The sequence below is a fragment of the Myxocyprinus asiaticus genome, chromosome 29 (assembly GCF_019703515.2).
Source record: "Myxocyprinus asiaticus isolate MX2 ecotype Aquarium Trade chromosome 29, UBuf_Myxa_2, whole genome shotgun sequence".
NCBI lineage: Eukaryota > Metazoa > Chordata > Actinopteri > Cypriniformes > Catostomidae > Myxocyprinus > Myxocyprinus asiaticus.
This window is the reverse complement of record NC_059372.1, coordinates 22,519,175-22,545,749: the sequence shown is the minus strand read 5'-3', so window position 1 is coordinate 22,545,749 and position 26,575 is coordinate 22,519,175. Positions and strand designations below refer to the sequence as shown.

Sequence of the window (26,575 nt, the reverse complement as noted above, 5' to 3'; positions counted from 1 at the left end):
AGGTTGTGAGTTTTGTAGATGTGCATGCGTGTGTGTTAACTGTAGGATGACAGTGTGCTATATTTATCTTGTAAGGGAGAGGTGGTCGGAAAAATTTTGTGTGATGAGGGCTTGATGTTGAGAAGGGGCTCTGACAAAGACTTAAAGATAGGAAAGGGGGACATATAGAGAGGGTGGGGGTGTTGTTGGTCAACAGCTGGCATTCCAGACACTCACTTCCTGAAATAGCCATCTATTCCCTTCCTCACTTCCATTCTGCGTCCTCTCCATCCATTTCTCTCAAACCTGCCATCCACAGTAATTTGCCATGGTTTGCAACTGCACTCTATTGAAAGTCTCTTGACTGAAAACTGTCAGTCTTTACCGTCTGTCTGATAATTACAGTAAATACATGTCCTGAGGGTGTTTATCTCTTTATAACAGCAAGGTTGAGGAATGAAAGTTCAAACATAGGGTTAACTGAAAGATGGAAGGAATGCGGATGAGAGAGTGTAGTTGAGGGTCAGATGACGTTAGGAAAACGGATTAGGTGGCATTTGTTTTTGGAGGAGAGTTTCTAATAATAGCCTCTTTATTTACACAGTGCTAAATCAATGCTCATTTCAACTGGTTTACCCTTCATTACAGTAACTTTTACGTCTCCTTTGAATTTATAGTTTAGGATGTTCATCGCACTGAAAGAATTTTGGAGACATAAGGTTTCAAAACAATAATATAAAAGTCTTTGTGGCCTCTGTGTTGCTTTCCATTACAACAATTCTAGTGTCCCTGTCTTGTGCAGAATTAGATGCATGCAGAGTGACACAGTTTCTTCCCGTTGGTACTGACTTTGCAAGATATCGTACGAACTTTGCGAAGATGTCGTACGAAATTTAGATTTTCCAATTGATCGTGATCTGCATTTGAACAATCCCGATATCAATCTTTTAATCTAGGTACCGAGATCTTTTCCCTGCGTGTTGAGAGGAGAATTTGGTTTGACTCGGTCAGTGTGTCTGTGTCCCGTGACACAATCCAAGCAATCCATTTGTCACTGAATAATGTCTCCTTTTTTGTTCTTTAGAGTTTGTTGATCAAAAACAACAAAAAAGAAACATAAATTCTATTCGGACATGTGCTCATATCTCTTAATATGCGGTATCATGAATTGCCAGTAGTCTTAAAGAGACAGTGCAGTTTTAGCTCTTGTTCTATATCTCAATGTAAAAACTTGTAAATAGTTCAAATTATGCATGTAAACAATAAACAAGAAATAAAACATATGTATGCTATTTAATATATACAATTTCAAGACATCATATTTATTGATGGAATTTGTTCATTTTTAAAAAGCTAAAAGTTAGAAGGTCCCTTGTATAATTACCAGCATTACCTGAGAGAGAATTTCTTTCATGTGTAAGCAAAATGCACAATATAACTGAAATATACCCAAATTAATCTGAATTGAATCAGACTGAATCGGGAAATCTTCATCATATTTATTGGTGGAATACATGGAATCTGTACATTTTTAAAAAGCTAAATTTCGTTATGTACTAAGTTAGAAGGTCCCCTGTATAATTAACAGCATTAGCTGAAAGTTAATGAAAGATTAGCTCACATGTAAGCAAAATAGACATTATAACTGAAATATACAGAATTTAATCAGAATCGAATCAGAAAATCTGTATTTGATAAAGGGATGTCAATAGAGCAAACAAATACTGATTGATCAATAATAAACAATATTAATGATAATGTTAAATTATATTTAGTACTGATGGTACTGAGGGGGTACTTATGGTAAAAAAGGTTGTGAAACACTGTCCAACTACAGCATGTGTCACCAATGCAGCTCTTCTATTTTGATTCTGTTTGGGAGTGAGAGAGAGAGAGAGGGGACATTTAATCAGTCAGCAGTATAATCACTACTAGCACAGTTTGTCCTCAAGCTTGGTGTAAATTCACTAGTTCACTTGATATCCCCCCCAAGTATTAATCTAGTTCATGGATGTCATTAGACAGCCCTCAGGGGCATGTAGCCATAAACAATTTTAAAATGTAAAATTACTAGTAAAAGATATAATCATGTATTCACATTCAAATGTAAACATACATGACCATAGAGAAGCTCCAGAGAGAGATAGAGCTTGTGTTTGTGTTGCTCTCAGCTGCTATTCATTACATAATATAGGATTATCAATACAACTGGCTGGTTTTGCTGGGACTGTGTGACACAAACACAAAAGCGACAAACAATACAGGGATTCAAATTATAGTACCAAACCAAATCATACAATAAGAAATGCTGAAATGCTGAAAGAATTCAGGCTGCATTCATACACATCTGTTAATATATTCACAAACCAGTTGGCTTGTTTGATTTTGGCTGTCATGATTCTATAAAGCTCAACAGTGTCTAGACCCGTCTGAGAGAAAAGGATGAATGCTGACAGGGAAAATGAACAGAATACAGAAGGACAGAGGGTAGCCACTCATCAGTCATGGAGTGAGGCAAGCATTATTATTGTGACATTTCACACATACGTATTCACCCTTTGATTCATCCACTCCTCATGGGAACTGCAAATTGAGTTTGCAAGGGGAATAAAACAATTCCAAACTGATCAGGGGTTTCAATCAGATTTCAAATAAACAGCAATTTCACTTTTTGTCATTCAGTTTTTGCTGGGCATTGTACAACAGAGTATGGAGTCAGAGAAAACAATCAAGGGAGTTGAAGGATCTTTTTTTAACTCTCCTGTTATGTTTGGGTAATGTTTAACCTGTTTAAGAGTTGAAACAGTGAACAACTAAACTTAATCATGTATTTGGTCAAAATTCCTTTGGATTCTCCACATTCAAGGGCGTAGATTTGGTTTGAAAGTTGGTAGGGGCACTGCAAGGAAACTAATATTTAAATTGTTGGTATTAAGTAAATACGAGAACGTTAGTCTGGTAATATAGGCAAAATAACATTATTTTCTCATATAACAAGTCCTATTTTACCATTTCTCTGACCCACCACAATATATTAGCCTGAGGCCCCCCTTTTTTCTCTCTCTCTTAATAATAAACAGGTTTAGAACTGACCACTATAGGGCTGCACGATATGAAAGAATATTTGTATATGTATACTTTATATTTTATATTTATACTCCTCTCACTCCCACATAATCTTATTGCTATCCCAAATCAGTTATTTGCACAGTTTTACTAGCATTTTAAAATACCGCACCTCTAATTCACCCCATTACCTAGACAGTCGTTCAACCTAAAATACAAATGGAAATTCACCCTTGCAATCTCCAGAAAATCGCTTACAAGTTCACAAAAAAAAAAATAAACAGAGCATAAAATACATACCATTACTTAGAGGAGGGGATTATCTTTCAAATGCACAAAGTAATCGAATGCATAGATCATTAGATAATCCTCACGAAGCACAAAGTGGTGATAGTCCTCCATATTTGGGCAGAGAGTAATGTGATCAATCACTATAATGACAAATGGCCACCAGAAGATGGCACCAATTACATGACACAGACTCAATGATGACTCAAATGGAACAGAATGAAACTCATTCTGTGAAATCTCATCACTAAAATCATGTCTGCATGTGCTGCAAACCTTTAGTCATTGTTGTGTTTGCATGTGTAATTAGTTCATTTGTACAATTATTATGTTTTATTTGTTTGGAGACGTTTTTCGACACTAGGAAAAATTATTTTTGTAATGCTATAAAGTTTGATTGCTTTGTCATACCACCACAAAATTTTACTCAGTTACAGGCGACATGATTGGGAACAAAACAAAAGCAGAGCCACCTTATTTACACCCTGAGGTATATAATGTCAAATAAAAAAATATTAATTTTGGCTCAAGTTTTTTTGTGATTTTAAAGCAGTTTCTTAGTCTGAGAGTCTCAGAATTTATCATAATATATATCATTAAAAAATGAAAAGTTTTCTTTAAAATGATACCAAACACTCACCCTCATTTTTTATTTTTTTATAAATAGAGTTATAAGCATTTAACTTCGGGTATGCCACAGAAACAGGACATCTTTAAAAACGTCCTTGGAGCTTAAAGAGTTAATAAATGAATATGTGTGGGCCTGGGTAGCTAAGCAAGTAAAGACGCTGACCACACCTGGAGTTGCAAGTTCGAATCCAGGGTGTGCTGAGTGACTCCAGTCAGGCTTCCTAAGCAATCAATTGGCCCGGTTGCTGGGGGGGGTAGAGTCACGTTGGGTTAACCTCCTCGTGGTCGCTATAATGTGGTTCTCGCTCTTGGTGGGGCGCATGGTGAGTTGTGCGTGGATGATGTGGAGAACAGCGTGAGCCTCCACACGCGCTAGGTCTCCACGGTAATGCGCTCAACAAGTCACGTGATAAGAAGGTTGGATTGACTGTCTCAGACTAGGAGGCAACTGAGATTCGTCCTCCACCACCCAGATTGATTCGAGTCACTACGCCACCACGAGGACCTACAGCGCATTGGGAATTGGGCATGCCAAATTGGGGAGAAAATCCCCAAAACAATAAAAAAATAAACAAATAAATGAATATGTAAAAAAAATATATTATTTTTTATGATACTTATAGCCTATATGTTTATAGTTATGCAAAGTCAGGGGATTTTGGTTGGTTTCTTGGGCATTGCTATGTGGTTGCTATGCTATTACTAAATGGCTGTAAGATGGATACAGTTGTTAGGAATTTTCTTTCAAAATATAAGGGTTAAAATCAAAGGACATTAAATTGTTTTTAAGTTGATATGACAGAGTGGTCCATTACTTTGTATTTTATAGAGTGTAGAAACAATAATATTCATGGACCATGTCACTTTTAAAAATTAAAATAACATCCCAAGTGTGCCTTCAGCTAAATTAGTGAATAAAGAAGCTGTATGAGCATGTTCAAGAATAAAGGTTTTTAAATGCTATTTCACATCCATGATTTCTTCTGTGTGTGGATATTAAGGGCTTCACTGATATGAATAATGCATCCTGTTATTTCTTAGAAAATATTAATTTATCGTCTGAGTTAGTGCAGATCATCATTCAGTAATATGTTTTAATTATCTGTAATAGCCTGATGCATTCCCCATGGGCAGACTGGCACATAGTCAAAATTATAGTATTATTTGCACAGTAGCAACATATCATTTTAGAGACTAACTCGTAGAAAATGAATGATTGTGTGCGACAGTGATTCAAGTAAATGATTCAGTATGTGTAATTGTGTGTCTGTATTATGCCTGATTGCTTTCACCTTAAATTAAGGTTAATGCAATATGAATCCATGCTCAAACATGGAAAATATGGGGGCAGTCACATTCTAAAATATGCAATGGATAACAAAAGCTGGGTACACTTTATAATTAATGTTGCTCTTTTCACCTGTAAGGAAATTTAGTCAGCGCTCATTACAGCAGGTGAGTGTTACAAGCAAACAGAGGACAATTCTAAAGGTCAGCCGGTTTTTATCACTTTCTACCTGTTTAGCAGCAAAGATCCACAACGTATCACAGCTCATTTTATTAACCACCTAATTAAAAGTTCCGGAAGGCCACAAAGAGCTCTGAATGACATTTGCAAGATCAAAATTAATTTTAAAGGAAACAAAATGGGAAAATTCAATCTCACATTGTTCCAATTCAGTGCATGCCCAGAGGCAAAGCAGGAGAGGACGTGCACCATAAATAAGTTAAAGCTTAATTTATTTCCATTCATGCTATGTCTGGTAATGCTAGGGTTGGTAGCAGATTGGGAGTTGAAACTGACCTCAATGGTTTTTCATGGGGAATGAGTCAACAGGCTGAAAGGTGAGCTCTCTCTAAACTTTGTATTTTAGTTTGGTAAAAGGATAAAGAACCTTGAAATGTCTTTGAAATTATATTAAATGATTTGAAATATTCCTGTTAACTGTGTGTTTTGTCATTATATATATGCAATAAAAAATATTTAGCAAGCTGTACAATTTTAGACAATGGAGCAGATTTGCGTCGATGTAGACTGTCCTGAAAAAAATGAAGACCAGTGCACACATCAAAATAAAACAGACCTTGGTAGTGCAGAGGAAAAGCTAATCACCTCTAATGAACACTCATGGAAACCATGGAAACATGCCCGGTCCCGGATCAGAGGTTAGATCTAATGAAATCATTTAGTTGTAGTTCCACTGCTATGCTTAGTAGTCGCTCTATCAATTGAATCAACTCAAAACATCATCATTCCAAACAACTGTACATAATGTGTATCGCATTTGATCAGAGTGTATGCTGTATGTGAAGAAGGCTATGGTCTCTTTGGGTGGCATGGAGTGGTATTGCTATGCCCTGTTAGGGATCCTCACCGCTCTAATGAGCTTCTTCATGGACATGACGGTGGCCAAGTTACTCAACGGTGAGTGGTTCCACAATGTCACTCAAGAAAAGTTTGGTGTAAAATTGACATAATGAGAAATAACTGATTACATACAGATCCAGGTGGGCCAGTTAACTGTTTAAACTCTGAAGCATTCTAAGAGCTGAACAGACTTGAGCTTACACTTGCTAGAATTTAAATCACACACTGTTAATTAAAAGCCCATACCCTTCTCTCCTATTAGCTTACAAATGGCTGTATGGTGGTCTTAAGGGTCACCATTTGCTGCAGTTCCTCTGCTGGGTGCTTTACCCAACCTGTGTCTGTGCCCTGTCCACCAGCTTCTCTCACAGCATCTGCCCGTCGTCTGCAGGTCAAACAGTCACTCACCACAGCAGTATCTTCAAAAATCCAGAATGCATAAAACAAGATCAAGAATTTCTATCAATGACCATGTTTAAATACCTAATGTCTAAACCTTTTCTGATTAAATAAATATTCCAGGCGCAGTACAAGTTAAGATCAGTTGACAGCATTTGTGGAATAATGTTTTATGGAATAATTTTGTGATTACCACTATATATATATATATATATATATATATATATATATATATATATATATATATACACACACACACACACACACACACACACACACACACACACACATATACCGGCGGCCAAAAGTTTGGAATAATGTACAGATTTTGCTTTTATGGAAAGAAATTGGTATTTTTATTCACCAAAGTGGCATTCATCTGATCACAATGTATAGTCAGGACATTAATAACATTAAAAATTACTATTACAATTTGAAAAAAAAAAAATTCAGAACTTCTTAAACTACTTCAAAAAATCCTCCACATGCAGCAATGACAGCTTTGCAGATCCTTGGCATTCTAGCTGTCAGTTTGTCCAGATACTCAGGTGACATTTCACCCCACGCTTCCTGTAGCAGTCACTATAGATGTAGCTATCTTGTCGGGCACTTCTCGCACACCTTACAGTCTAGCTGATCCCACAAAAGCTCAATGGGGTTAAGATCCATAACACTCTTTTCCATTTATCTGTTGTCCAATGTCTGTGTTTCTTTGCCCACTCTAACCTTTTCTTTTTGTTTTTCTGTTTCAAAAGTGGCTTTTTCTTTGCAATTCTTCCCATAAGGCCTGCTCCCCTGAGTCTTCTCTTTACTGTTGTACATGAAACTGGTGTTGAGCGGGTAGAATTCAATGAATCTTTCAGCTGAGGACATGTGAAGCATCTATTTCTCAAACTAGAGACTCTGATGTACTTATCCTCTTGTTTAGTTGTACATCTGGCCTTCCACATCTCTTTCTGTCCTTGTTAGAGCCAGCTGTCCTTTGTCTTTGAAGACTGTAGTGTACACCTTTGTATGAAATCTTCAGTTTTTTGGCAGTTTCAAGCATTGTATATCCTTCATTCCTCAAAACAATGATTGACTGATGAGTTTCTAGAGAAAGGTGTTTCTTTTTTGCCATTTTTGACCTAATATTGACCTTAAGACATGCCAGTCTATTGCATACTGTGGCAACTCAAAAACAAACACAAAGACAATGTTAAGCTTCATTAACAAACCAAATAGCTTTCAGCTGTGTTTGGTATAACGGCAAGTGATTTTCTAGTACCAAATTAGCAATTTAGCATGAATACTCAAGGATAAGGTGTTGGAGTGATGGCTGCTGGAAATGGGGCCTGTCTAAGGGGCCGTTTACACAACAACGTTTTCAACTAAAAACAGAAAACCTTTTATGCGTTTTGGCTGTTCGTTTACACGACAACAGCGTTTTGGGGCCTGAAAATGCAAACTTCAAAATCTTGAATTTAATGTATGGATTCAGATGGGAAAAATGTATTTGTATTTTAAATGTTATTTATTTATTTACTTAATTTTATTTGATGTACCTTCACCCTGCAATTCATTCACCCACCGCTTATGGATATATCCTGTAGACAGAGATGTGATGCCATGTACAGTATTCAGTGATATGCTTAGAATATGAAAACATGAGGAAATGCATGTTAGATCCAGTGTACACAAGACCTCTCTCTCTGTCGGAAGATATCCATATCTCAGAGTTCTGTCTGATATCCAAAACCAGTCAACATCAACAGCTTATGTTAACTAACTCTCCTACCAGCCCAAGAGTCAGCAGGGGGAATACAGAAGAAGGCAGGAGATGAAGTGATGATAAAAATGAGCTTTATTGAATAATCTTGAGAGTTCAGTCTATAGGCATGCGCGAGTACTTCAAAACAACGCGCGAGACATTCAAAACTACAATGGCGGACTACAGGACTGTGTTTGTGCTGCTCAAGATTTTGAGTTTATTGTCGCTTCTCCAGCAAAGTGTAGATTTACTGCATCACTACTACGACCAGCGATCGCCATCTTAATTGTTTGTATTCACCGCTCTGTGGAAGAATGCTTATGTGCGCAGGCAATCACTTCAAATAGTGATGGTGTGGTTTTTTACATCAGTAATGTCCTGACTACACTTTGTGATCAGTTGAATGCCACTTTGGTGAATCAAAGTACCAATTTCCTTCAGAAACAGCAAAATCTGTACATTATTCCAAACATTTTGCCGCCAGTGTATATATTATTATTATTATTATTATAATTATTGTGTGTGTGTGTGTGTGTGTGTGTGTGTGTGGTAATCACAAAATTATTCTATAATTAATCCATAAAACATTATTCCACAAATGCTGTCAATTGTTAACTTGTATTGCACCTGGAATATTTATTTAATCAGAAAATGATTATATACAGTATATATATATATATATATATATATATATATATATATATATATATATATATATATATATATACGTCATCGAGGCTGTCTCGTTTCACAAAAGCCAGTAGGACACTTGGAGTGCAGCCTTCGAATGCGACCTTCTTTCAAGGGAATTCGGAGAATGCATGAGGTGTATCCTTCTGGGCACTCATAACCCACAATTCTTTGCTTCAACGGAAATGTCTAAAAAAAAAAAAAAGCTCTATTTTGCCCGTAAATATGACGTTCAAATGCAAGTAATGTTAATTCCCAAGTTGAAGTACCTCAGTAGATTGGTGCAGAGTATACAATATGTATAATTATATTAATATATAATTAAAATAAAGTATTAGACTAAAACTACACCTGTAAAATCTATTTTCTTTTCTCTTTACATCATTATAACACTTTTTTTATAATTTACCTCATACATTCCCGTCTAAAGGGACTTTGTTAAAGAGTGGCATGCTGTCATAGCAACCATGTTACGTTCTGTTTCCGTTTGTCCTAGAAAGCTGTCTCGTTTAAACGAGATTTGTTTAAAGGAGGACACTCGGTATACTGCAGCCTTCAAAGGACGCGTCCTACCTAGCATGCAGCCTTCCAAACGAGACATACCCTACGAGAGCAAATTAATACGAATGAAAGGCAGAAAATTAATCTGATTTGGACTGTGCATCATGCTGTCATTTTGACAAAAAGGAGACTTTGAGAACAGATAATAGTAGAACACCCTTTACTGACACACATTAATGTTAAATTAAATTAACACTCATGAAAAAAAATATTATTTATTATCGATTATTTTAAAGCTCGACATCATAACTGATAACAGCATAAACCTACTAGCCATTTATGCCCAAATTATGTCGTAATTTAATGTTTTAAACATTGTTTTTAACTGCCGAAATATTGCGAAATATTTTAAGTGACGGTTCTTTCCAGCAGGCAGGCCGATACGCACCTGTAACAGATATCGTCTTGCTCCCGTGAAACGAACAGGGAGCGCAAGTTCTGTACCGTGCAGCTTCCGATATCTCTCTCGTGCACAGCTAACTTTTCACAGCCCACAAATGTGCAATTATTTACAAAAAACGACTAAAAACACATCTTTTCCATGAGCACTTAACCAGTCATTAAAAATTTTTTTTACCAAAAAAAAAAAAAAAAAAAAATCCTGTTGCACTTTATTCTGTTTTGAATACTATTCTGATGCTAGTGAAACTTTGTAATACGGCACTTTTCATACCACTGTCTCCTTAAGATGATTCGCTTATGTTTTCCTCTTTTGTAAGTCGCTTTGGATAAAAGCGTCTGCCAAATTAATAAATGTAAATATGTAAATGTTATTCACGATTTAATTAGATTTAAATACAATTTGATTTGATTGTGATTTATTTGGGTATATTTAAGTTATAATGTCTGTTTTACTTACATTTGAAAGAAATTCTCTCTCAGCTAATGATGTAAATTATAGGGGTAACCCTCTTACTTGGTACATGATAATTTTCATTAAACGTTGCAGTTCAATTGCTATTTATTTAACACATACTGTATAATAGTCAGCACAACTAAAATTGAAGTAAAAGTAAAAGATCACCATTAATCGGAAAATCAATATATTTACCTAATTAGACCTACTTGTCATTTTCATGTTCATGTAAAAATGGTCAGTGACAGAGATGGTTGCATTGTTTTTAAATTGATGTTATGAAACATGGTGAAAAATCTTAGAAGAAATATTGAGAATTGCTTGAGAAGACATGTTACCTTCTACCCTAATCATGCATGATTTGTCTTACTTCTAAACCCTCAGGTTCTGGTGTTCCTGAAGTTAGGTCTATTCTCCTAGGAATGGACATGCCAGATTACCTGTCCCTCTCTAATCTGTTTGCTAAACTGGTTGGCCTGATATGCACACTAGCTTCCGGCAGCACAGTGTTTCTCGGCAAAGTGGTAAGCAGCACCTATTTTAGATGCAAATGAGGGCATGCAGCTGTATAGGTAAATGAACATCTGAATAGTTTGACCTTTTGGAATAAAATGTGTCATTTCAATAGGGTCCATTTATCCATTTATCTACCATGGTGGGTGCATTCATGAATCGTCTGCATGTTTCCTGTCGTGGTGGAAAGCAGGTAACTAAAATGCAATGCAATACACAAACCATGCAGCCTACTGTAATTTTACAATACAAGAACCAGCATTTGTGTTTCATAGAGAGTGGCTAAAGGAGAAATGCTGGTTGTGGCAGCAGCAGTGGGCGTCGCAAGCTGTTTTGGGGCTCCAGTTAGTGGTGAGTTGACACCAACATGGTATCCTTTAGTCCTCGAAAATACAAAGTGGCAATAATTGAAACCCATTTCATCAGTCAATCAATCTTTCTCTAGCCACATTCACACTGCAGCTAAATATGTTTCCAATTCTGCGAAATCCAGTTCTGTACTCACTGTTCACTAAAGCTAAATACAGTTGTCAGTCCTCTTCTGATTGATTAATCATGCTCTGTACACACTGAGTTTGCATTCTACATCTGTAATAACCCAAAATATTCAGGTAATGACATCCATATTTACATCTAGTTGTTAATGACACAGTGAGTAGATCTTTCTATGCCTGTTTTGTATCTTTATGACACTTTTTCCTTCATAGGCGTTCTGTTCAGTATAGAGGTGTTGGGGACTCATTATTCAGTCAGAAATTACTGTCCCTGCTTCTTTGCAGCAGCTTGTGGAGCAATTACCTTCAGGCTGCTGTCTGTTTGTAGTAAAGATCAAGGTGAGAGCATTTGCACTACCTACAGCGCCCCCTGATGTATGTACCAGTTTCCTCATAGAAACCTCATTTACAGTAACACAGCGTATTAAGCCGTCAGATGGCCTCATGAAATTCTATGAATTGAGGCATTATTAAATTTAGATATGATTGAACTGAGAGTAGCACAACACGTTATTGTATTCTATTTTCATTCAAGAGCCAGAAAATGGAAGGATATTTAAGAGAGATTATTAAATATTTCTTTGATCTATGTCCACAGAAACCATCCACGCCCTGTTTAAAACCAGCTATCCTGCTGAGGTGCCTTACCATCCATTTGAAGTATTCATTTTTGCACTGCTTGGGTAAGCCATCAAATTAAGTCCCCAGTATTCAGGGTGATTATGTGGCTGTCCACCGATCGATTCAATAAGAATATAAAACATACAGTGGGGTCCAAAAGTCTGATACCACATTGAAAATCTGGGATTCAAAATATAATTTAAATATAATAATAAGCAGAAAGTTTTAGGATTCTTTAAAACAAAGAAATGTTATGATGGATAATGAAGAAATATGATTTTGTCATATTTCTGTCACTAATTAAATAAGCAAATGTGTGACATTGACCATGTTAGGTCAGATTTCCTTTCTTTCATCTAAGCAAACAAGATGCTCTTTGGAGCACCCCATGCTGGGATAACATACCAAATACTAAGACATTTTTTAATTCATGTATATTTTTTCAGTTCAACTTTTCACTCAAACTGCTATGCAGATAATATTATTTGTAATTAAAAAAAAATCTATTGTGATCACAGACATTTGGACCCCACTACATGCACATCTTCAGTTGTGTTTGCATCACATTGTTAGTCTGTTCCTAATCAATAATGATTATGCTGACTGAGCATTATTAAAGGGATAGTTCACCAAAATGAAAATTCTCTCATCATTTACTCGCCCTCATGCCATCCAAGATGTGTATGACTTTCTTCTGCTGAACAGAAACTAAGATTTTTAGAAAAAAATATTTCAGCTCTGTTGGTCTATTCAATGCAAGTGAATGGTGGCCAGAACTTTGAAGCTAAAAAAAGAATATAAAAGTAATCTATAAGACTCCAGTGGTTAAATCTACAGTTGAAGTCAGAAGTTTTCATATACTTAGGTTTCAATCATTAAAACTAATTTTTTAACCACTCCACAGATTTCATATTAGTAATCTATAGTTTTGGCAAGTCGTTTAGGACATCTACTTTGTACATGACACAAAGAATTTTTCCAAAAATTGTTTACAGACAGATTGTTTCACTTTTAATTAACTATATCACAATTCCAGTGGGTCAGAAGTTTACATACACTAAGTTAACTGTGCCTTTAAGCAGCTTGGAAAATTCCAGAAAATTATGTCAAGCCTAATTTAGCTTCTGATATGCTAATTGGAGTCAATTGGAGATGTACCTGTGAATGTATTTTAAGGCCTACCTTCAAACTCAGTGCCTCTTTGCTTGACATCATGGGAAAATAAAAAGAAATTCAAGACCTCAGAAATAAGTCCTTCACAAGTCTGGTTAATCCTTTGGAGCAATTTCCAAATGCCTGAAGGTACCACGTTCATCTGTACAAACAATAGTACGCCAAGTATAAACACCATAGGATCACGCAGCCATCATACCGCTCAGGAAGGAGACGCATTCTGTCTCCTAGATATGAACATAGTTTGGTGCGAAAAGTGCAAATCAATCCCAGAACAACAGCAAAGGACCTTGTGAAGATGCTGGAGGAAATAGGTAGACAAGCATCTATATCCACAGTAAAACGAGTCCTTTGTCGACATAACCTGAAAGGCTGTTCAGCAAGGAAGAAGCCACTGCTCCAAAACTGCCATAAAAAAGCCAGACTACAGTTTGCAAGTGCACATGGGGACAAAGATCTTACTTTTTGCAGAAATGTCCTCTGGTCTGATGAAACAAAATGGCCATAATGACCATCATTATGTTTTTAGGAAAAAGGGTGAGGCTTGCAAGCTGAAGAACACCATCTCAACTGTGAAGCATGGGGGTGGCAGCATCATGTTGTGGGGGTGCTTTGCTGCAGGAAGGACTGGTGCACTTCACAAAATCGATGACATCATGAGGAAGGAAATTTATGTGGATATATTGAAGCAACATCTCAAGACATCAGCCAGGAAGTTAAAGCTTGGTCGCAAAAGGGTCTTCCAAATGGACAATGACCCCAAGCATACCTCCAAATTTATGGCAAAATGGCTTAAGGACAACAAAGTCAAGGTATTGGAGTGGTCATCAAAAAGCTCTGACCTCAATCCGATAGAAAATTTGTGGGCAGAACTGAAAAAGCGTGTGCGAGCAAGGAGGCCTACAAACCTGACTCAGTTACACCCGTTCTGTCTGGAGGAATGGGCCAAAATCCCAGCAACGTATTGTAAGAAGATTGTGGAAGGCTCCACAAAACATTTGACCCAAGTTAAACAATTTAAAGGCAATGCTACCAAATACTAACAGTGTATGTAAACGTCTGACCCACTGGAAATGTGATGAAAGAAATAAAAGCTGAAATAAATCATTCTCTCTACTACTATTCTAACATTTCACAGTCTTAAAATAGTGATCCTAACTGACCTAAGACAGGAGATATTTTCTACGATTAAATGTCAGGAACTGTGAAAAACTGAGTTTAAATGTATTTGGCTGAGGTGTATGTAAACTTCTGACTTCAACTGTATATCTTCAGATTCAATATGACAGGTCTGGGTGAGAAACAGATAAATATTTAAATCCTTTTTACTATAAATTCTCCTCCCTGCCAAGTAGGTGGCAATATGCATGAAGAATGCAAATTGCCAAAAACAAAAGAAGAAGAATGTGAAAGTAAAAGAGGAGATTTATAGTAAAGAAGGACTTAAATATTGATCTGTTTCTTACCCAAAGGGACTGCATTGCTTCAGAAGACATATATTAAACCACTGGAGTCATATGGATTACTTTTATGCTGCCTTTAAGTGATTTTTGGAGCTTCAAAGGTCTGGCTACCATTCACTTGCATTGTATGGATCTACACAGAGCTGAGATATTCTTTGAAAAATTCTTCGAAAAAGAAAGTCATACACACGTTTCCTTCTTTCCTCCGATTTAGGCTGATCTGTGGGGTTATCAGCTGTTTTTACTTATTCTGTCATCGCTGGGCTCTGCGTTTTGTCAAGAAAAACAAACCCATCAGCAGACTTCTGGCAACAGAGTGAGATCCAGAAAGATTTATTCCCACCCACAGACTGAAATATCATATTAATACGATTTGTTAGATAACTTTGTTGTTTAATAAGCCAACATATATGTTAAAGAGAAATATGTGCTTTGTGATTGGATGCCTGATAATATTTGATGTAATTTAACCCCATGCTGTTTCACATTTTTATATTTATTTAGAAAGGCACTTTATTCAGCCATTGTGGCATTTCTCCTAGCCTGCTTTACGTTTTATCATTCAGCAGGACGTTTCATAGCTGCTGAGGTGAGAATTGGTCGATTTCATGAATATTGAACAAAATACTGAAAAAAATGTTAACCTAAAACATGTGTTTCATGTGGTAAGATCTAAATTAACTGGTCTAATTCAAGCCAAAAATATTATTAAACATGTCACTAAATCATCACTTAAGGTTACACCAACTAAACATTTTAGGGTTAGATCAGGTAGATCAGGTTCCTTATAGTAACAATTGCAGATGACCTCTTTTTACAGTGTAAATTAGAACTTAAATGCCATGCCGTGTCTTTATTTTAAATTTTCTTTGTTTCCGAAAAGCTCACAATGAAGCAGCTGCTTACTTCCCTGTTAGACAGCACTTCATGGTACACAATTTCCCTGAATGCTACCGGACTGCCTGAGCCTCAGAACACATTTTGGCAGGCATGGAACCCACCTGGCGGAAGTTACTTCCAAACACTAGGATTTTTTATTCTTATGAAGGTGACATTAAAGGGGTATTAAATAACATTACTTATTGGTTGATAAGCTGGTTGTGCATGTATTTAAAATGCAAACGTTCTCATAACCTGATTTCATGTTTTCAAACTGCTCTCTGAAAGGTTGGGCTGTTGGTCGTGGCTTGTACCTTGCCTTTACCTGCTGGCTACTTCATGCCAGTTTTTGTTTATGGTAGGTAAAATTAGCCCATTATAGTGTCAAACACAGTGAGCATTTACATACACAGCAATACTCTGATAACTACTAAAAATCAGTTTTGTTTTGTTTTATTTGACAAAGCTAAAGGGATAGTTCACCCAAAAATTTAAATTCTCTCATAATTTACTCACCCTCATGCCATCCCAGATGTGTATGACTTTCTTTCTTCTGCTGAACACAAACAAACAAAGATTTTAGAAGAATATTATAGCTCTGTAGGTCCATACAGTGCAAGTGAATGGTGGCCAGAACTTTGAAGCACAAAAAAATCAAATAAAGGCAGCATAAAAGTAATCCATATCTTCAAGAGCTATGCAATTGCTTTGGGTGAGAAACAGATCAATATTTCAATCCTTTTTTTACTATAAATCTCCACTTTCACTTTCACTTTCAGAATGTGAAACTGGAGATTTATAGTAGAAAAGTACTTAAATACTGAACTTTTTCTCATCCACACTTATCACATCATTTCTGAAGATATGGATTTAACCACTGGAGTCATATGGATTAATTTTATGCTGCCTTTATTTGATTTTTTGAGCTTCAAAGTTCTGGCCACCATTTACTTGCACTGTACGGACCAATAGAGCTGAGATATTTTTCAAAAAATTGTACATTTGAGTTCAGCAGAAGAAAGTCATATGGGATGAAAATAATAAATTACAAATAGAAAATTATAATATATATATATATATATATATATATATATATATATATATATATATATATATATATATATATATATATATACCATCTACTCAATTTCCTGCAACAACAAAACAGACAGCTTTGAAATGTGTATTCTTTGTATTGAGCCAAGATGTGAGCATGTGATGCTTCAATGTCCTATTGGGCAAACCAATTGTCTGTGGTTTAGGTGCTGCTGTGGGGCGTTTTGTGGGAGAGGGCACTGCCTATCTGTTCTCAGATGGAATCACAGCAAATAGTTTGATAAACCCAGGGGGCTATGCTTTAGCAGGTAAACAAATTGATTAACCTGTCAACTACTGTTGGAGGATTATGAATACTGCAGGCTGACTCTGATGATAAGGGTTGTGTCTATGTATTGGTGGGGCTGTATTCTCGTGTTTGTGTGTGTGTGTGTGTGTGTGTGTGTGTGTGTGTGTGTAGGAGCAGCAGCCTACTCTGGGGCTGTGACACACACACTGTCTCCTGCCCTGTTGGCTCTTGAAATGACTGGGCAGTGCACACATGCAGTTCCCGCCCTGGTTGCTACGCTGGTGTCCTACGCAGTTGCCCGTGCAAAGCACCGTCCATCTTTCTACGATGGCATATCACTTATTAAAAAGCTCCCGCACTTGCCATCTCTCATCCGAGCTTGTCCAAAGTGAGTAAACTGCTTTTCTTGCTGCCTTCAGGTTATACTGTGTTGTGACTGTAGATTTAAAATGATAGTTCACCCAAAAATGAAAACTCTGTAGTAATTTACTCGACCTTATGTTGTTCCAAACCCATATGGCTTTCTTTCATCTGTTGAACACAAAAGGCTTGGCAAAATGTTAGAGACTGACAGCCTTCGTCACCATTCACCATTGCATCTTTTTTTTTTTTTTTCATACAATGATAGTGAATAGTAACTGAGGGTGTTATTGAGCTGAGCATCCCCTTTTGTGTTCCAAGGAAGAAAGATAGGTATTCAGTTTGGAAACAACATGGGGATGAGTAAATGATAACAGCATTTTAATTTTTGGGTGAATTATCCCTTTAATTGCTTTTTTGTTTTGTTTTTAGCTGACACACCCTAACTGCTTTTTTATTCCAAATTAAGACCTTGGTGAATCTGAGGGGAGGTATCAAGGTAGTGATGGTTGCACAGTAAATTGTTTTCATCATGAACACTTTCCCACAGGTTGGCCCAAGTTCAGATCAAGCAGTTTGTGATCCCAGCAGGAGCTGTGCTAGAGAAAGCTGAGAGATTGACAAGTGTGCAGCAAATCCTAAACACTAGCATAGAGACTGAATTCCCTGTAGTGAACTCTCATGGTGAGTCTTATTATGATACTAAATGGTTGGGTTAAATTAGGGGTTTGGAGATTGGGGAACCCTAAGATCGTCTGAGGTATTACTATATGTAAATATTTTCTAGAAAACAAACAAAAACATAATAAAATTTAAATACAAATATTTACAGATATATAGTATATACATACAAAGAACTCTAAGTAATGTTGGTCTTGTGGAATGATCTCTATTTTTAGTGCAAGCAGTCTAGAGTTATAAACCTGTGTGTAAAAAGTGGTAAACTTGTAAAAATTCTTACCTTAAACGTCATGGTTACTTGTGTAACCTCCGTTCCCTGATGGAGGGAGCGAGACGTTGTGTCGATGTAGTGACACTAGGGGTCACTCTTGGGAGCCCGAGACACCTCTGGTCTTTGATAAGAATTGCCAACAACTCGAGGCAGTTGATGTGCCAATGCAGTAGCGGGCCCGTCAAGAGGCCGGCGGCTGCGTGCCCGTTGCAAACAGCGCCCCAGCTGTTTTGGAGGCGTCTGTCATGACCACAACGTGCCTGGAGACCAGTTCTAGAGGAACACCTGCTCATAGAAACGAGAGGTCGGTCCAAGGGCTGAAAAGACGGTGACAGACCGACGTGATGGCCATGTGGTGTGTCCCGTGGCGCCATGCCCGTCTCGGGACTCGAGTCTGGAGCCAGTGCTGAAGCGGCCTCATATGCATCAACCCGAGCGGGGTGGCCACCGCCGAGGACGCCATATGCCCCAGGAGCCTCTGAAAAAGTTTCAGTGGAACCGCTGTTCCCTGTTTGAACGCCTTCAAACAGGCCAGCACCGACTGGGCGCGCTCATTCGTAAGGCGCACTGTCAAGGAGACTGAGTCCAACTCCAAACCGAGAAAAGAGATGCTCTTTTCCCAGTTGACCCGAAGGCCTAGTCAGCTGAGGTGTTAGAGCACCAGGTCCCTGTGTGCGCACAACACGTCTCGAGAGTGAGCTAGGATTAGCCAGTCGTCGAGATAGTTGAGAATGCGAATGCCCACCTCCCTTAGCGGGGCAAGGGCAGCTTCTGCGATCTTCGTAAAGACACGAGGAGACAGGGACAGGCCGAAAGGGAGGACTTTGTACTGATACGCCTGTCCCTCGAATGCGAACCACAGGAAGGGTCTGTGTCGAGAAAGGATCAAGACGTGGAAGTACGCATCCTTCAGGTCTACCGCCGCAAACCAATCTTGATGCCGGACGCTCACCAGAATGCGTCTTTGCGTCAGCATCTTGAACGGGAGTCTGTGTAAAGCCCGGTTCAGTACTCGCAGGTCCAAGATTGGCCGCAACCCACCGCCTTTTTTCCGTACGATGAAGTAGGAGCTGTAAAACCCTTTCTTCATCTCGGCTGGAGGGACAGGTTCTATCGCATCATCCTGAAGGAGGGTAGCGATCTCCGCACGCAGGGTGGCGGCGTTTTCACCCTTTGAATTGAATACCGCTGAACCTGGGCAGGCGCCTGGCGAACTGAATCGCGTAGCCGAGTCGGACGGTCCGGATCAGCCACTGCGATGGATTGGATAGCGCAAGCCACGCGTCCAAATTCCGCGCGAGGGGGACCAAGGGGACAACGTCGTCGGACGTAACAGCAGGTGGGGCCTCGCGGCGGGGCTGAGCGCGAGGTGCCACAGCACGTCGTGGCCGTGCTGAGTCTAGGGACATCGAAGCACTTACCTGGCTCCTTGTGACCACCCCCGGAACAGCCTGGGACGGGGGAGGAAGAGGCCTGTCCTTGTAACCTGTGGAGACTGCGACATCGGGGGCGGCTGTGTGCCACAGCTGGGCACTCAGGGGCGGAAAGGGCACCGCTGGAGCACCAATCCTGCAAGAAAAAGCCCGTGGACGGTAGTCGTGGTGACGACCGTACGCACCGGGTATGTGACCCAGGGAGGAAGGAAGCCACTCTTTTGCTGAACTGTTGGGTACCGCAGCCACTTGGGCTTGTGGCAAAATCAAACAAAAAGGCAACAAAAGATTTTCCACCCGGCCCTCCACCGGGGGATGGAGTGGTCTTCCTACCAGCTCCACGTGAGTGGGTTCCCTCGTCCCTGGGTTGCCCGTCTCAGGGACGCTTCAAGGACCTCCGTGGGTTCTTCGGCACCGGCTGTGAGACGGGTGGCGTCGGCTTCCTGCGGTGGGCTCAACGTCGGGGCCGGGCCGAAGGGGTGGGCTGCGGTGGAGCCGGTGCAGTCACTGCAGGGGGACGCCCTTGGCGACGAGCAGACAGGGCGTGGGATCTTGAGCCGCGCCGGGGCAGATTGCCTCTGTCTGCTGCTTCACCGTCGAGAACTGCTTGGCAAAGTCCTCGACGGTGTCGCCGAATAGGCCCGCCTGGGAAATGGGGCAGCAAGGAACCGTGTCTTGTCGGCCTCGCCCATCTCGACCAGGTTGAGCCAAAGGTGGCGCTCCTGGACCACTAGTGTGGCCATCGTCCGCCCGAGAGACCGCGCCGTGACCTTCGTCGCCCGGAGGGCGAGGTCGGTCGCCAAGTGCAGTTCCTGCATCAAATCTGGGGCAGAACTACCCTCGTGCAGTTCTTTCAGCGCCTTGGCTTTGTGGACCTGCAGGAGAGCCATGGCGTGCAGGGCAGAGGCGGCTTGTCCAGCAGCACTGTAGGCTTTAGCCGTCAGGGACGACGTGAGCCTACAGGGCTTGGACGGGAGCTTAGGGCATCCACGCCAGGTGGTGGCGCTCTGCGGGCATAGGTGCACCGCGAGCGCCTTATCCACCGGGGGAATCGCCGTATAGCCCTTGGCTGCCCCGCCATCGAGAGTAGTGAGAGCGGGGGAACTGCGGAGTTGGGGCCGGGCAGTGAAAGGTGCCTTCCACGACATTCGTCAGCTCCTCATGCACTTCCGGGAAGAATGGCACTGGAGCGGGGCGCGGCTGCTTTGAGTGGCGCCGCGAGCCCAGAAACCAATCATCATGCCGCGAGTGTTCAGGGAAGAGCGGAGGGTTCCACTCTAACCCGACGCTCGCGGCCGCCCGGGAAAGCATGTCCATCATTTCGGCATCGGCCTGTGACTGGGCAATCGTCCCCGAAGGGGGAAGCCCAGCTGAGGCTTCTGCGTCCGACTGGACAAGCCCGCTCTCCGATGCTGCGCTCAAGAGCTCATCATCTTCGCGAGCTCCGAACAAGAAGCCAGACTGAGACGAGCTGGTGAACTCATCCGGAAGCCTAATTGGGGCAGACGATCGTGCTGGGGAATGGGAGGTCCGCGGGGGGATACCCGGCGGAGACAATCCCATTGGGGTCCCCAAATCGCCCCCAGTGCTAGCCGCGCTGACCTCATACCTGTAGGTAGAAGGACCGAGGCAGGGAGCCGCTGGGGTGGCTTGCTTTCTTACAAAAGCAAGCCGCGACCGCAACGTTGCCATGGTCATGTTCTCGCAGTGAGAACATGAACCATTCACAAATGCTGCCTCCATGTGGGTCGCGCCCAGACATGAAAGACAGCGATCATGACCATCCGAAGTTGAAAGATAACGACCGCAACCAGGAATAACACACAATCGGAAAGGCATCTTTGAAAAGATGCGCCTTTAAAAAGACGTTCTGTGTCTGCACTCTTTTAGAGAAATATATACTCTTTTAGTATGCTGCCGTGGCATCATCGTGCTCTGTTTGGTTTGTTCCAAGCGTGTTCACATTTTCTTCCTCATGTTTTTCAGGTGCCGCTGGCATGCGGAATCAGCGTTTCCATGGGAACCCTGATTGTTTCCATGGGAACGCTGATCATGCCAACTTTCAGCTGGCGAGCAGCACCTGTTCCTTGTTCGTTCATGCCTATTTTAATCCCCTCGTGTGTCATGTCCTTCGCTGGATTGTTTAATGTTGAATGTAGTTTGTTGTAGTTTGTATAGCTGTTTGATGTTGAGTACTAACCTCACTCTCTTTGCCTAGTTGGCCCTGTCTCTCTTATCTGTTGGTTGCCCGCGTGTCGGGTGTGTGGTTGCCTTCCAGTTTGCTGCGTGTCAGCTGGTCATCCATGGAGGATACTTCATCTCTGCCCTTGTGACAAGAGAGAGGTTGCTTTCCAGTTTGCTGTGTGTCAGTTGGTAATCCACAGAGAATACTTCATCTCTGCCCATGTGTTGGGTGAAGGATTACCCCTTGCGCGGCCATGGCACGCACTTCTCATCTACCCAAGTTATTGTAAATAAATCCATTGAACTGTTCCTCTGCTACTGGATCTGTTTGTCTCACTATCACGCGTTACAGAACAATCCAGCCAGTGCCACGGTCACTCAGTGAGGCCATTCCCCAGCCGCGACCAGTGCCCACACCTGAGCCGCCCACGGCTTCGCCCCCTGAGCCGCTCCCTTCTGATCCCTGTCTAGCAGCTTCTGCCCAGTTCACTGTCCCCTCTGCCCTGAGGCCACCTCCCATGCCACCAGAACCTGCCTCTGCCCTGAGGCCTCCTCCCAGGCCTCCAGACCATGCCCCTATACTTAAACTCCCTCCCTGGTTTCCCTCCCTTCTCTCCCTTTCTGTTGTGTTTCCTGTTCTTTAAGTGTTCGTTTTGTTTGTCTTGGTTTTTTTTTGTTTGATGTTCCCATTGGGATGCCGAGAGGGGGGGTGGGGGGCTACTGTCATGATCCAGTCACCTTGTCAGGTTGGATTTCTGTCTGGCAGGACTGTGGCATTATCGTCCCCCTGTCTGTCTCGTGTTTCGTGTACGTTCTTTGTGTGAGAGCACCGTGGCATCAACGTCCCGTCTGTCTCTTGTATGTTCTTTGTGTGCGCGCACAGGTCTGGTTGTTGGTTACCACCGTGCACGAGTTACCGCCATGCGCTCTCCGGTGATGTCACAGTCCTGTCACCTTGACAGGTTGGGTTTTTGTCTGACGAGGACCGAGGCAACATCGTGCTGTTTGTTTTGTTCCAAGCGTGTTCACGTTTTCTTCCTCATGTGTTTCAGGTGCCGCTGGCATGCGGAATCAGCATTTCCATGGGAACCCTGATTGTTTCCATGGGAACGCTGATCATGCCAACTTTCAGCTGGCGAGCAGCACCTGTTCCTTGTTTGTTCATGCCTATTTTAATCCCCTCATGTGTCATGTCCTTCGCTGGATTATTTAAAGTTGAATGTAGTTTGTTGTAGTTTGAAATGGGTTTACATTATAGATAGCTGTTTGATGTCGAGTACTATCCTCACTCTCTCTGCCTAGTTGGCCCTGTCTCGTTTATCTGTTGGTTGCCCACGTGTCGGGTGTGTGGTTGACTTCCAGTTTGCTACATGTCAGCTGGTCATCCACGAAGCATACTTCGTCTCTGCCCATGTGATGGGAGTGAAATTGCTTTCCAGTTTGCTGCATGTCAGCTGGTAATCCACGGAGGATACTTTGTCTTTGCCTGCGTGTCGGGTGAAAGATTGCCCCTTGCGAGGCCAAGGCACGCACTTCTCATTTAAGTTATTGTAAATAAATCCTTTGAACTGTTCCTCTGCTATTAGGTCTGTTTGTCTCGCTATCGCTCGTTACACCAACTTAATGACACAATTTATTTTAGCTCTATGACAATCTCAGCTCTTCACTTTAATAGTACACCTCAGTGCTTGACAAATGAGGGTGAAAGCAATTGAAATGTGTGTGACAAGGACCAAAGGCCAAACGATTCAGTGATGATGACTGTAGAAATAGCAGAGAAAACACTCTTCAAATAATTTTCCAATACAGTACAATAAAAGCACTGTTAAATGAAATAAGACTAATTCTGTGGCTTTGGCTTGGCAATGTAATTTTCTCTCTCTCTCCTTGTCTCCTAGAATCCCTCACTCTCCTGGGCACAGTCATCAAAACACAGCTGCAGGACTTTCTGCATGAGCATAGAAATGAGGTAATTAAACCCATAATGTGTTGAGTCGTAATAAGAACTGTGCAGAGGTACTGACAGAATATAAAAATAATAATAATTATTATTATATTTAAGTAATAAAAGAAAATGGATTTGAATAAAGAGACTGGATTCTCAGCATCACTAAAACATTTTCTTGCAGGATTTTAGTAAACAGCTAGAAGACGTATGCTCCATTCGACCTGTTCGGCTACAACTGACTCCTGAAACTTCTGTAAAGCAGGTGCAGTATGATAATAAACCAGTGGATTACCACAATTATTACATGACCATTACTTTGGTTTCCTTCACACAATGTATATGATTTTGCACAGGTGTTCTTCTTTGCAGTGAATGTTTGTGTTGTTCTTTCAGGCCCATTGTATCATGTGTGTGACGGGCGAGCAGCGTTTGTTTGTGACAGAGAGTGGGCGGCTGTGTGGCGTCATCACATGGAAAGAGGTGATAAGAGAAGCCAGCTTGCAAGCACAAACATATGCACACACTCAAACATCTATATACCAGGGGCAATGGTAGCTCAGCGGTTAAGGCTCTGGGTTACTGATCAGAAGGTTGGGAGTTCAAGCCCCAGCACCACCAAGATGCCACTGTTGGGCCCTTGAGCAAGGCCCTTGACCCTATCTGCTCCAGGGGCACCGTATCATGGCTGACCCTGCACTCTGACCCCAGCCTAGCTGGGATATGTGAAAAAGAAGAATTTCACTGTATATGTGCAAATGTATAATGTGTGATAAATAAAGAAAATCATAAATTATATACAAACCAAATACTGAGAAATACACTGGTCACACTGACTACATTCATATTGCAAAAAGCCTGTCCTAATATAACACTTGATTTTCCCCCAGATGAAGAAAATAATCGAAGAGATGGCAAAGGAAGTCTGATGCAAGGGGGACAAGATCAGACAGCAACTGAGAACAGACATCAATTTATACTTTCCACTTAAAATCTCTTCATTTTAATAAGCATACTTAATAGTTCATCCGATGGCAAGTAATAATTATTCACAGTAAAATGATGAGGAGATGAAGGGAAATCTTATGAAATTAAGCAGCAATTTAGTAAGGTACAACAAGGTTAAAGGCTCCTCAGGGTAAAGGCCCTTTTGATTTTAATTTCTCCCAAAATATTAAATAGCAGCAAACACCACCACATCACTTTCCTGAACACCAGTTTGTCACTCTGTACTGTGAAATTTTCCTAAATTTTTTATGGCGTGCTCTGCCAGAAGCTTACTTTTCATTTTCTTTTTGACCTTTTATGGATTTTATTCAAAACACTACTTGTCAATTATTTTCTCATAAATTGTGTTGCTCCATCAATATTCAAAAAATAAATAAATAAATAAAATTCTGTCATTATTCACTTACATTCAAAATGTATTTCCAACCCCATATGACTTTCTTTCTTTTGCAAAACACAAAAGCGGAATGTTTAGTCTCAGTCACCATTCACTTACATTGTTTGGAAATAATTTGCAATGAAAGTGAATGGTTACTGAGGCTAACATTCTTCCTAACATGTCCTTTTGTGTTCAACACAAGAAAGAAAGTCATTTGGGTTTGGAACAACTTGACGGTGAGTAACTAATGACAGAATTTTCATTTTTCTGTTGTCAGTCTCTGTTCAGAAAAAGCGCTATCGCAGGGGTTGTACATTTTATGTAAGTCATTTAGGGTACATAATTGTACCCTAAGGACCTATTGTGTACCTTTCAATGTACATTTCAATGAACTAAAAAAAATTATCTTTTTGTCTCCTTAAGGGTACAAATGTGTACCCAAAACTTGGGTACCACTCCAGTAACAGACTAATACATTAAACTGTACAATTTTTTTTCTGAAAGTGCATGAGCTGTAGGGACTGAACTCAAGATGTTGACTGACTTTGAAACTGACCCTGCATAATAGATCATTTACATGTATAGTGTTCAAATGAAATTCAATATCTGTTTGTAACCTTTTTAACAGCTTGTTAGCCTTGTGAGACCAACACCAAGATAAAAGAACAGTGTGAAACAAATGCTTCAGTAATAAAATAATTTTTTAACCAACCCAAATCCATTCTTTGTCTCTGTATTTCTGCAATTATTCCTTGTATGCTTTAAACACCCACTGCTTTTTTTTTCTACAAAAAAAATATTTTATAAGAATTCATTTAAATTCTCACTGTATTCTTTAATACTTTGTTGAAATTGAATTCCAGTTACAAACATCATTTTAATTCAGCTCACCACCCCAGAGCCTTTATCTACACAATTAACTCCTACTCCAAACCTCTCCCGGAGCACAAAAGCAGCCACACACATTATCTGACACTGCACACAAGGATCACACTGTGTAAACTTCTATTAAAAGACCCTGGAGCATGATGACACTTGACCATACCAACTTCAAACACCCCTGCTCTTCCTCCCTCTGTTTTCTCTTTCTTCCTCTACTGCCTCTGCATTTACTATAATCCCCACCATCTCTTATTCCTCCTCTGCCTCTCTAACTATCTTACTCTCTCTCTCCATCATCTCTCTTTATTAGTGGAGTGTGAATAAGGCTAATTACGGAGACAAGGCAGACGATTGTTT

General features: G+C 40.4%; 1 protein-coding gene across 1 annotated transcript; it reads left to right on the top strand.

Annotated features, from left to right (window-relative positions):
• The first annotated feature begins 5,972 nt into the window (after nt 1-5,972).
• On the top strand, nt 5,973-24,973 carry clcnk (chloride channel K). The gene is made up of 19 exons (XM_051662096.1): nt 5,973-6,129; nt 6,257-6,388; nt 6,594-6,722; nt 10,972-11,111; nt 11,216-11,293; nt 11,376-11,451; nt 11,808-11,933; nt 12,193-12,277; nt 15,066-15,167; nt 15,356-15,440; nt 15,735-15,899; nt 16,019-16,088; nt 16,993-17,094; nt 17,247-17,463; nt 17,986-18,119; nt 23,903-23,973; nt 24,134-24,214; nt 24,346-24,432; nt 24,840-24,973. Exons 1-19 carry the CDS (start codon nt 5,973-5,975, stop codon nt 24,876-24,878), a joined length of 2,076 nt encoding a protein of 691 aa, XP_051518056.1. The 3' UTR covers nt 24,879-24,973.
• The last annotated feature ends 1,602 nt before the right edge of the window (nt 24,974-26,575 follow it).

What these genes read in the sequence shown, in the direction of transcription:
- clcnk (XM_051662096.1), top strand. Translation starts at nt 5,973, where the DNA reads ATGGAGCAGATTTGCGTCGATGTAGACTGTCCTGAAAAAAATGAAGAC. An exon ending in CATCTGCCCGTCGTCTGCAG is followed by an intron (nt 6,723 to 10,971) that starts GTCAAACAGTCA and finishes CTAAACCCTCAG; the next exon opens with GTTCTGGTGTTCCTGAAGTT. An exon ending in TGCATGAGCATAGAAATGAG is followed by an intron (nt 23,974 to 24,133) that starts GTAATTAAACCC and finishes ATTTTCTTGCAG; the next exon opens with GATTTTAGTAAACAGCTAGA.